This window comes from Hydra vulgaris, chromosome 11 (assembly GCF_038396675.1).
Source record: "Hydra vulgaris chromosome 11, alternate assembly HydraT2T_AEP".
NCBI lineage: Eukaryota > Metazoa > Cnidaria > Hydrozoa > Anthoathecata > Hydridae > Hydra > Hydra vulgaris.
The window spans coordinates 1,461,092-1,474,641 of NC_088930.1; the positions used below are offsets into that span (position 1 = coordinate 1,461,092).

Here is a 13,550-nt window from a genome sequence, read left to right on the forward strand (position 1 = left end):
TTGAAATGTTAGCGATGGCAATGCAACCTATTCAACCACAATATTTGACACAACACCAACCTATTCCAACTTATTACAATTTTAACGCACCTACATATTCTCAAAATTTTCAAGATCCTCATCCAACTCCTGAGAAAAAGCAAAAGTAGCAAAACTGTTTTATACACACTTTTTATTACATTTTTATTTTTTGCTGTGACTATAAAGAGCATATGTTGCTATATGATAGTATAGTGTTAAAAGATAGTTGTTAGTTTTTTCTAATATGGAACACATCCATAACTTTGTTTTATTAATGTTGTTTAGTAAAGGTTTATAGTATTTTACATACTTATTTAGTAAAATACTAATCAAGATTTTGAAGGGGTATATAAAACTAAATATAATAACAAAACTATATATTTTAAACAATAAACAAAACTATATATTTTAATTATGCAGAAAATCAATGCAAAATTTTAAAAAATGCAGAAGTCTGTTATTTTACCATTATAAGTGATTTTATGATTTAAGCATATTATTGTTATTAATTTGGCAAACATTCTGAAATGTAAGATGTAAGCAATGTTCTTGTGAACTCTCCTTCTGCTGTATTGTTTGAATAAACTAAATTTGGTTGATTAATATAAGTTTCTTCATTATACTTAATTAGCTGAACTTGGTTATTTACACGGTCAGAATCAACTAATGTTTTGTGTTTCTCACAAAAATTATGTAATACAAATGTAGCATAAACAATTATTGGTACAAGTTCCAATTTAAAATCTATTTTTCTGGTAAGAATTGCCCAACAAGCTTTTAATCTCCTAAATGCACATTCGATAGGGTTTCAAGCTGATCGAAACATGCTATTAAATACTACTTGCTCGTTACTGCTACAGATTTGATACTCTTTTAGACAAAACGGAGTTAAGGGGTAGGCTGGATCACCAATGATATATGTTCCAATTTTTTCGTATCCATGCAATACTGATTGAAATGTACCTGGTAAGAAACCATCGCGAAGTTTTTTGTTTATGGGTGAGTTGGAAAATACTTTGCTATCGTGAACACTTCCAGGCCAAACGCATTCTACATCCATAAACATTCCTTTATAATCACATACTGCTTGAACATTCATGGAATAATATTGTTTATAACAAAAATAATCTTGAGAGTTTTCAAAAGGACATACAATTGGCACATGCGTACCGTCTATACAACCAAAAGCTTGAATCATGCCAAACTTGGATTCAAACTCAGCCACCTTTTGTCCTAGGTGATAAACAATTTTTTCGCACACTTGTGTAATAATTGAAGAGACTTGTATTTACTGCTTTCCCAAAGCAGTTGGCTGTCATTATTAAAGAGCCAGTATCCTTAAGATAGTATAGAGTAATTGCAAGCTTTTTTCTGTGCTCAAAGCTCTATAATTAGGGGATTTTGGATTAGGTGCTATGAAGGGTTTAAGCTGTTCAGCCAAGTTCATAAATGCACTTTTTGACAATCTAAAATTTTTAAACCAGTAACTTTCAGGAGAAATACCAGATATCATGTTTTTCCACCATTTATCAGACCGTCCAATTTTGTACCAAAAGCTACGGGGTTTTTTACTATTTCTTCTCAACATTTTATCTTTAAGCTTTTTAAGGCGAAAGTTTTTTTTTCTTAAGAGATTGTTAATGATAAGTTTAATGTGATGCTCGTTTTGTAAAATACGTAATAATATTATACTTTTAATGTGCATCAAATAAGATTGGAAAGCTATTATATTAGTTGTAGCAATAAGAACTATTTTTTTTTTAACTTCCATTTTTAATTTAATAATTTGCGCGATTATGAAAACAAATGTCACGTGATTAAAAACGTCCCGCTTGGGCGAGATGTTTTTTTCCATATGAACACAGCTGAAATTCATCCCGCCTAACCGTGGTAACCTGGTTAGGCGGGATGAATTTTATCCATATGAACAGCCCCTTAGAATCAATTTCCCTTCTCTTTTGTGACATTCCAAAGACAATAACATTGCTTTCTCACTTTCGAATATCATTATTTAAGATAATAAATGAAACTTTTATGATTTGAAACTCTGGTTTAAACTAATCTTCTCTTTGCAAGTGAGGCCCAATTTTCAAGTTAATTTTAGTTTTTATTTTCTTTATCTAAAACTGCAAGATTAACCAGATTATTGTTATATATATATATATATATATATATATATATATATATATATATATATATATATATATATATATATATATATATATATATATATATATATATATATATACAGTCGCGAGCAGTGAATTGTACACAGCAGTAAATTTCTGTTTTTATTTCTTTGTACCTGAATTTCTCCTCTTAGTTATGGATTAGTTATGAAATAAAAAAATAAACCATTGAACTACGAGACGAAAAGATAAAAAGTAACCAAAATTACTGCTGTGAACAATTCACTGTTTGTGACTGTATGTATATATATACACAAACACACACACACACACACACACACACACACACACACACACACACACACACACACACACACACACACACACACACACACACACACACATATGTATATGAATATACTAGGTTATTGTATTAATGAATTAAATATCTAAATTAGGTTATTACTCGCAAGGAGAAGATTATACATCAGCTTCGGAAAAAGTTCAAGGAAAAATGTTTAAATTTGCAGTTAAAGAAACTTTAAAATAAAATTTTTTCTTTAAAACAATATCTAAGATTTTTTTTTTGTTTGTTTTTTGTTGTTAACTTTACTTTTATCTTCTTTTTTATTATTTTCTGGTTTTTATTCTTTTTTATTTATCTTTTCAATTTCCTTAAATAGTTCTTTTTATAACTTTATTTCAAATCAGTTCTTATATATAATTTTGTTTTGTTTTCTGTACACCTTGAGGTTTTTATTGTCTTTTATTAAATTGTGTCATATTTTTTTTCCTTCTGTTTTTTGGCTTTTGTTAATTAAATCAAAATATATTTCAATTAATTTTTAACGGTATAATAAAATATTTATCTTATAAAACTACTGCTTTATAATGTAAAAATACGGTGTAAACTACGGGGCTTAGTGATAAGGCTATTTTGTCTTCTTTTTGCCCCGGCGATGTAAATATTTATTTATACATTTTGGTATCGTAGCATTATTTAAACGGCGAAATATACACATATGAAAAAACAAAGTTAAAAAAAAAAATAAGATTCATTGAAAACAATTTTTATTTTCAAAAAGTCATGTTTTACCAACAATTTGCTGACAAAAATGCTGTAATTTTTGTAAATTTCACAAAATGAAATACTGGTTTTACAGGAAGAAGTGGAGCAAATGCATAAAGTAAAAACAACCACAAAAAATGAAAAAACTACTCAGCAGATATTAGGTGTCTATGAAAAGCTTGTGTGCCAAATTTCTACATATAGTGTGCCACATCTTCTCCAAAAATTGGTGAACACACTGGCTATCAATTTAGTAACATTTGACATCACACTATTGAGGAGCAAATGATGCATGAGCTTGGTGTAATATTAGACTTACAGAATGTTGAGAGAGCATTTTCCACAAAAATTCTGACAATTGGATTTGATGCAACAACTCATGAGGGTGTTCATGTAAATGTTGTGCACTTGACAACTGAATCAGTATGCTTTGCTATTGATCAACTTCCTGGAGGTACGGCTTTTGATTATCAGAGTCACATTACAAAGTCTATTGATAATCTTACCAAGTTATGCAGTAACTTTTACAAGCTACAATACCCTGTACAAAACACTATCATTAGAAATATGTATATAATTCAATGAGTTGCAACAAACCATGCAGCAATCAAAAAGTTAAACCTTATTTGGCAAAAATCATTAAAAACTGTCACTTTCACTTATTGGACACAATGACCAGTGCTTAAAACATTAGAGACTTCCCAAGGAAAACGTTTTGGAAAAGACTGCCTTGTAGCAAATATTGTTTTACAGCTGAACAAACTTCGCTACAAAGGTGCAAAGGATAAATGTATAACTTTAATGTTACTCACTTAAATACAATGTAGTTTTGTGAACTATGAGTTTTAAATCTAAAACAGATTTTATAATTAGCATAAAATGTTTTTTGTTTCATATGCTCTTTGTCGTCTTTAAAATAATATACTTTATGTTATTTAAAGGTGCCCCAAAGAGTTTTGTAGCCTTTTTGGACCAAAACTCAAAGTTCTATTCTTGGACCCTTACTATTTCTGGTTTACGTAAATGATATTTACCTATCTTCAAACATGCTTAATTTTGTTATTTTTGCTGATGACACTAATCTTTTTTATACCCATTCCAATATAAAAACAGTTTTCTTTACAGTAAATTGTGAGCTGGAAAACCTAAATGACTGGTTTAAATAAAACAAACTCTCTTTGAATATCAGTAAAACTAAGTACATTTTATTTCATCATCAATCTAAATCCGATGACTTGCCTTTGCAATTTCCTCAGCTAATAATAAATAACAATATAGTAAACAGAGTTTCATCACTTAAAATTTTAGGAATAATATTTGATGAGCATCTTAATTGGAAAAATGATATTATGCTAGTTGAAAGAAAAATTTCTAAATCTATAGGCATTATGCATAAAACAAAACACCTACTAAGTAAAAAATGTTTAATAGATTTATACTACTCTTTTTTCCATAGCTACATAAGCTATTGCAATATTACTTGGGCAAGTACTTGCCGTTCAGCATTAAATAATATATATATTAAGCAAAAACAAGCCAGTAGAATTAAATGTAATGTGCATAAATACGCCCACTCCAAGCCGTTACTCCGGGAAATAAAATAATGTCTGTGAGTTAAACGTGTTCCAAAACTTGTTATTAATGTTTAAATATCAAAATGACATGCTTCCAAAATCCTTTAATAACCGATTTCTAAAAATTAGTCATAAATACTTAACAAGGTGCTCTATCCATAATTTTAATTTACCTAAGTCAACTCTTAAAACATCTGATTACTCAATTTCATATAGAGGGCCTCATCTGTGGAACATAGTTCTTAATAAAAATATGAATAGTATAACTTCAATAAATTGTTTTAAAAATATAGTTAAACAGTATTTGTTTGAATTAACAGTCACAAACATATTTTTGTATTTTTAAATGAAAAAAAAAATCTTGTAATATTTCTTACTATATGTATTTATTTAATTTTTGCAATTTGTCGTATTCTTGTTGTAATTATGTTTTAACTTGTTTTATATAACAAGTATTTGTAAATTTATATAATGAGAACTTTGTAAAAAATATTTTACGCTTACTATAGGGGCTTGGTGACAAGACTTCTGTCTTCTACTTGCTCCTATCGTTATAAATTTTTTTTATTTAAGTTTTATTGATAAAATTTGTACTACAAAATCGTTGTAAAATGTTTATAAATGACAAAATAAATGTTTCTAAAAAAAAAAACACAAGTTGCCCAGAGGACTACCATCACGCTACAGAGGAAACAGACTACACATTCTTTTTCACACATGTAGTATTTTGATTCGTCAATATACAATATTTAAGACATTTCTGTTTTCTGGCTTGCGTTATGTGGAGGTTTGAGAAATAGTTTGTTCCAAGACTTTACGTCCGAAACAGGTGAACTTTATATATGATTGTTTACATATCAATATAAGAACTGAACATCTACATTTTCTTGTACACGTTCAATTCTTATATTCATAAGAAGCCTTTCAATAATAAAGCTTATGTATAAAGTTTTTAAAATCAATAGTTATGACACTTGCAGGAATAAATAGGGAATTGTAGACTATTTGAGGGTAAAATTATGGTTTATTATTTACCAACTTTTTTATTTCAGGTATCCGTAAGCTGTGTGCCCTACTTATAATTGGAAAGCTACTGACTGGTCCTTGGATGAAAAAATTTTATGTTGCACTTGGTCAGGGACTTGACTACATACCTGGCATTCAGGTAATCAAAGCAGAGAATCCTATATATCTAATTAAACAAAAAACAGACTTTTTTGGAAATGGTATTAAAGATCCAGTCTTTGATTCAATTATTAGCTTTTGCCCAGTAACTGATGAAATGTGTAAAATATTAGCTGACTGACAGTCTGAATGCTGTTGTTATTTTTATTGACAGATTGTAAAAGCTGCTAACTGCCAGGATATATACTATTTCAGACTTCTAAGTGTTAAAAAGAAGAACAGTGCTATATATATAGTTTCTTATTGGAAACCAAATGAGATTGAAGATGATGATGTAAACTACTGTACTGTATTTTATGAGATAAACCAATATTACCTATCTGCAGACATCATAAGTGGAAATATAGTCATATAGTCATAAAGAAATAGTGTTTGATTTGATTTTAATAAAGTATATGTTATTTTAATTAATAATGTAGTTTATTTAGTTTCATTAATAGGTTTCATTTATAGATGGTTAGTTTCTTGTTTGTTTTTTTGGTGAGATGATTAAAAGATTTATAATCTTGCCATTCGTTATTTGTTTATATCAGATCTTATTTCAGGTAGTTGGGTTTGTTACCGACATCCAACAACCAGGCTTGACTTGGTTGCAACGTGCTATGGGAAACCAAAGCTCATTCACCATTTGAGTTTAGCCAATTACCTAGCTCCAGACATATTGTTTCTACTCAGAATAAAAGATTTTTTCCTGCAGATGCTTTCTGCTGAGACGTTAGTTTTAAGGAATTTAAATCAATCAGTATACCCTGAAATCGCTGTTTCTTTTTTTGTTATTGTTTTTATTTATCACATCTATTCCAGTTAACAAACATTGAAGGATTCATTTGGTTCGATTGATGTTTTAAGGGCACACTGTGTTATACATCAGAAGCTAAGTTATTTTGATTTGTTTTATAACCTAAGACTTAAACTTCCTTTTCCATTTTTATTGGGTATTTTTAGGTAACTTTAAAAATATAATACGTTTTATTTATCATTGCAAGGTTTTAACTCATAGCATGAAAGCTGAAAAATAGATTAATGCTTCCATGAATGCTAATCTTTCATGATAACATTAAGGGTGGAATGCAAGAAGCGAACTTGTGAAAATGTGAAGTCATACTTCGATTCTAAAATTTTACTTGAGCAAATGCAAAGAGCAAACTTTAACTCAAAACTAACTTGAAAACCGGCCGTTTTCAAATTAGACTTGTAAAGCCAACTTGAAAAAGCAAAATAATTTTCCGAATGTAAGAAGCGAACTTAAAATTTCAAGTCATACTTCAAATCTGAAGTCTAACTGACTAAAGCGTTATGCAAGAAACAAACTTGAAATGAATTCGATCTTGAAAAATCTGATTTCAAGTCGTTTTTTTAAGTTCGGTACAGACCAATCTTGAAAGCAAGCTTGAAATCGCCATTATCATTTTGCAAATATGTGGTAAAACATAGAATTTTTGTCAATTTAATCAATTCATCACTGAATTACTAATGAATCCTTATTTTATACTATATAAATACATTTCACCAGTACAACAACTATCGATTGCATGTCGGTTTTATGCTGGTTCATTACAGGTGAGAAAGTATTGATTTAATCGCTACAATTATATTATAATAACTAATATATATATATATATATATATATATATATATATATATATATATATATATATATATATATATATATATATATATATATGTATATATATATATATAAATTAGTAGAAACACTTATCTAATATTTTCTTCGACAGGGTGTTTCTGCTTCTATAAGATCATCAGAAAGATGATTATGATTTTATATATATGAACCAACGGATAAAGAAACAGCCAGTCAAAGATAATATTAGATAAGAGTTTTTACTAATTTATTATGACTATGTTCTTTAAAAACATTAAGCACTCTTTTTGTAGGTTGACAATATATATACATATATATATATATATATATATATATATATATATATATATATATATATATATATATATATATATATATATATATATATATATATATATATATATATATATATATATATTATATATGTATATATATTATATATGTATATATATTATATATGTATATATATTATATATATATATATATACAAATATATATATATATATATATTTATATATATATATTTATATATATATATATATATATATATATTTATACATATATATATATATATATATATATATATATATATATACATATATATATATATATATATATATATATATATATATATATTATTTATATATATATATATAATATATATATATATATATATATGTATATATATATATATATATATATATATATATATATATATATATATATACATATATATATATATATATATATATATATATATATATATATATATGTATATATATATATATATATATATATATATATATATATATTTATTGTCAACCTACAAAAAGAGTGCTTAATGTTTTATATATATATACATATATATAAATACATGTATATATTTCTATTTATATTTGTGCGTGTATGTGTATGTAGTACTATAGAGGATATATATCAGCTATTGCTTCTTTTTATGAATTTAAAGTTTAATTTATATCTAAACAATATTTCTAAACTTTTAGATTTTACAAACTTTGACGATTTTCAGGATATCAGGAACAATAAATGGAGCATATTCTACAACAAGTCCTGAGGGAGAAAAGAGGCAGAATTGTATCAAAACAAAAAAGGATATTTTTATTTGATCTGCCAAATAATAATAGGTCCTTCAAAAGAAATTTTGTCTGCTTCTATTCAATGGACTAGATGTGTTCACGGATCACAAGATTTTACCAACTCAGCCATAAAATAGGTTTAAGAAGCTCATCTGTACGTCCATGGCCGTATCCTATAAAACTTTTACAATATTGTAAACTTTACAATGTAACGATGCGGAAAATAGTGTAACTACACTAAAAATTGTCTAGTTATATTGTAAAATTTAACACGTCCTATAAAACAATGACGTTTTATGTAATTGGCATTTTTTTGTAAAATCTAAAAATAGATCTCGCATAAAGCAATTTGAAATAGAGCGCTAGTTTAATTTTGAAAAGAAACTTTAAAACTAATTACCGCTTTAATGACACTTATAAATTGAAAAAGGAATTTTTTTAAAAATTAATGACCCATTTTCAAAACTAATTTTTCCAATAAATTTACATGATTTGTTTAATGATAAAAACATTTAAATGTTTTGGTTTTTTTTACAAATTTATTTTTTAAATTCTTAAATAATTTAAAAACTTTTTTGTAGTTTTGTAGATAAATAAGATAAAAATCTTAGGATAAACAATAATAATACAATAGCAGCGTCAGGGGCTGCCGGAACATAATTAAAATTAGTTGATGGAATGAATGGTATGCTGTTCTGATTCTCGAGTTCTGTATGTTTGGAACATTAATTATACTTACTCTCAGACTGTTGACAAAAAAGGATAGCTACTAATTTGCTTTGGGGTGTCATTTTTAATTATAATTATTACATTTAAATTTTAAAATATATCTTAGTTTTAATTATGGCTTGACTTCCTTGTTGCATAAATTCTTCCTTGTTGAATAATTTTAAAAATAGTTCTAAAAAACAAAAAGCATAGTTTATCAATCTTGTAATTCTATAAAATGAAGATTGTTTTCTATACAATAATTACATGAAAACAAAATAAAAAATTAATGAGAAAACTAATATTTTTATGCAAATGCTTACAAAAGAACAGAACTGTTATGGGTAATTTCATTTTCCAAAACAAAGAGAAAATGATTGCTTTTCTCTTTCCGACTTGTAGCAATCAAGATCGAAAAGAAAAATGGCAAGTAGTTTGAAAATGGTCTTGCCTCTACTCAAGTCAAAGTTGATAACATTAGAGTTGGAATGAAGGTTTCGACGAACTCACCGGAAATGCCAATCTAAATGAAGACATTACTTCAAATGACTTTGTAGACATCCCAGACTCGGTTAGTTTTGTATTGCTATTAGAAAATTAATTTTCGCATAAGTTTATTAGAGAATTTAAAAACTTTATATTAATTAGTTAAAACTGTTATTGATAAAAATATCCTAAATAAAAGTTACATTGATGTTTAAATTATGTAGTAGATGTTATAGTCGTACTGTAGTAGATGTGCTGTGGTTGATAATTGCAATCTGTGTAAAATAAAATTTGTAGTGCTTTCATTTAAATTTTAAATAAACTCTCTAATTTATAGATATCTCAATTGGGCAAAAATCAAATACATAATATTCTGATACTGTTTTGCCATTAACTCAATCCCTAGCCTAAATCCATCACTAAAATGTCTGTCGAAAGAGTTCTAAAGTCTTTTGCTGCAAGATCAATTTCCCAGAATATACCAGTTATCTCGACAAGCTCTATTAAACTTTATGTAAGAAATTTATTTTATAAGAATTGTTAAACCTCTATCATTTTTTTTTTTTTTTTTTAGTTTACAATTATTAATCGCATTATAACAATATAACAATACATAAACTTAGTATCCGAAAGAAGATCCAAAAGATCGTGTCGTCAGAACCATATAAGATATATCAAACGTGTATATATAATATAATAAAAATACAATTGATTTAATAATTATTAACAATGTAGAATAAACAAAAACAGAAAATAATTTTACATTTCAAAAATATTTATATATATTGTCAGTAGAAAGAATAAAGTTTTTAATTTAGTTTTAAAAACAGAAAACGAAATTGACAAATCAAAATTTGGAACAACAATTTTGTTCCATATATACGGTGCTCGATAGTTTATGCAAAATTGATTTAACTTTGTTTGACCAAAGGGTTCAATTATTAAATTATTATTTCGTAAAGTATATTAGTTTATAGCTTATGGGTAAAAAGATCTTTAAAAATGAACAATGGTTGTTTACTTTTACAACGAAACATAAAACATAAAATATTATAGACATTGAGTTCGTAAACGTTAAGTGCTTTAACGTTTTTAAACAAAATATTAGAATGAGAAAAACGATTTTTAAAACATATTAAACGCATTGCGTGTTTCTGACGATGGTAGAGATTTCGTAACTTACTTTTAGAGGTACTTCCCCAAACAATATTGGCATAATTTAAAAAGGATCCATTTTGTTTTGTCAATGTTTAAAGTTAACTTGTTGCACTTAAACCAGTTGGAGATGTGATTGAGTTCTTTATTCATATTTGAAAAAAGCTCATAAATGTCACTGTTTGACAGAAATTTAAATTTATTTAAATCATTTATATAGACTAAAAACAAAAGTGGGCCTAGTATAGAACCCTGTGGAACACCACATTTTATGTCAATTAATTTTTCATTTTGAAAATAATCTCCATAGAAAACAAATTGTTTTCTATTTGTCAAGTAACTTTTATACCACTTTATTAATTTGCCATTAATTCCATAAAATTTGAGTTTCTTAAGTAGAATTTTGTGATCGACCGTGTCTAATGGTTTTGATAGGTCAATGAAAATACCTAGTGTATATTGTGATCTACCAAATGAATTGGAGATTTCACGTTCATCAAGAATGAACTGTGCTATGGCTTGTTCAGTTGAACAGTTTTTTTTAAAACCGAATTGATTTTTATATAGAAGTTTATTTAGATTAAGGTAATTGTATGTTCTATTGTATATAATTCTTTCTAAAATTTTTGAGAAGGTTGAAAGAACTGAGATAGGGGGATAATTACTAATATTTGATTTTTTTCCGTCTTTGTAAATTGGAGTAACTTTAGCTATTTTTAATTGGTCAGGGAATACACCTTGCTGTATAGATGCCCTGAACACTTTATAAAGAATACATTTTAAATTTTCAAAGCAATCTATGACTATGTTGCCATTTATTTCGTAGCTTTGTTTCTTTTAAGAGATTTGTAAGCTCTCTCAAACTCATCAAAAGATAAGTCAGAATATAAATTATCTAAAAAAAGCGAATTATTTATAGGCTCTAGGAAATCACTAAAAGTTTTTTCCGTTATAGGAATCTTATTTGCCAATTTAGTTCCTATATCAATAAAATATTTATTAAACTCATTTGCAATTTCGTTTGGTTCATATACCTTTGTTTTATTTATTTTAATTACTTTTGGAAGGTAGTTTGAATTTGTTTTTTATTTTCCTGTTATTTCTTTCAATGTTCTCCAAGTATTTTTTGAGTCGTTTTTAAATTTACTAATTAAATTTGAATATTAATTTTTTTTTAGTTTTTTTATGAATTTTTTTAAATAAATGTTGGTAATTTTTATATTTTTGTTGGTTTACATCTGATTTTATTTTTAAATATTTTATATATAGTTTCTGTTTGATTTTAGAGGATTTTCTAAGTCTTTTGGTAATCCAAGGACTATTCAAGGTTTTTTTTGTGTCATTTGTTCACAAAGTGGAAAGTTTGCATTGTATATTGAGAAGAAAGTATCAAAGAACTTATTATATATTGTATTTGCGTTTTCACTAAAGTTAATATGTTTCCAATGCAGAAGTGATAATCCCACCCAGTGATAAGTGATAATACTACCACTATAGTGCCCCTTCGTGTATTTCTTGACACTGAGATTTTAGAGAGTTATAAGCGCTTTTAGAGATTTATAAGTTTATTTTTTTGTTTTGCTGGGATACAGCAAACTTTAAATAGAGCAACACAGCAATACAGCAACCTTTAAAAAGACGTGCATTAAATAAACAATAAATTGTTCTTTATAAATTTATTCTTTGTATTTGGAAATTTATACTTTATAATTTGTATTTGTAGCATATTTAAACATACTTGCTATAACTGTTTACAATTTCACTTTTTTTCTTGTTTTTGGTGAATGGAAACCATCTAGACCTTTATTACTTTATTTACACTAAGTATAGCTTGTGTGCTGAGTGAGTATAGTTTGTGTGCTGACTAAGTATAGTTTGTGTATTTACATTAAGTATAGTTTGTGTGCTGTTTGTGTATAGTTTCTGCACGGGAAACAGCTTGTAAATTTGTTTACTTAGTTAAATAAACGTTTAATTATAACTTAAGTTATAGTTAAATATTTATTTATAAGTTGTAGTTAATTAATTATAACTTTATTTATTTATTACGATATTTAATTATAACTTTATAAATATTATTAGATTATTATAATATATTATTTTTAGTTATATGACAAATTCACTCATGGGCAAATTCAATATGGCAAGTGGAAAGGGCAAGAGATTCTTTCGCCAAACCAAACTGTACAAGTTAATAAAAGGTAAGTTTATGTATATATATACATACATATATATATATGCATATATATATATATATATATATATATATATATATATATATATATATATATATATATATATATATATATATATATATATATATGCATGTATGTATATATATATATGTATATATATATATATATATATATATATATATATATATATATATGTATATATATAAATATATATATATATATATAAGTTTATATATATATATATATATATATATATATATATATATATATACATACATTCATATATATGTGTGTATATATATATATATATATATATATATATATA

General features: G+C 26.1%; 1 protein-coding gene across 1 annotated transcript; it reads right to left on the bottom strand.

Moving 5' to 3' along the window:
- Nucleotides 1–526: 526 nt before the first annotated feature.
- On the bottom strand, nucleotides 527–1,534 carry LOC136087492 (uncharacterized). Its single transcript, XM_065810378.1, has 3 exons — nucleotides 1,510–1,534; nucleotides 860–1,254; nucleotides 527–700 (listed from the first exon to the last, which is right to left on the bottom strand). The coding sequence occupies exons 1-3, from the start codon at nucleotides 1,532–1,534 to the stop codon at nucleotides 527–529; spliced, it is 594 nt and encodes a 197-aa protein (XP_065666450.1).
- Nucleotides 1,535–13,550: the final 12,016 nt, after the last annotated feature.

What these genes read in the sequence shown, in the direction of transcription:
- LOC136087492 (XM_065810378.1), bottom strand. Translation starts at nt 1,534, where the DNA reads ATGATATCTGGTATTTCTCCTGAAA. An exon ending in ATCTGGTATTTCTCCTGAAA is followed by an intron (nt 1,255 to 1,509) that starts GTTACTGGTTTA and finishes TTTATCACCTAG; the next exon opens with GACAAAAGGTGGCTGAGTTT. An exon ending in GTAGCAGTAACGAGCAAGTA is followed by an intron (nt 701 to 859) that starts GTATTTAATAGC and finishes AATTTTTGTGAG; the next exon opens with AAACACAAAACATTAGTTGA.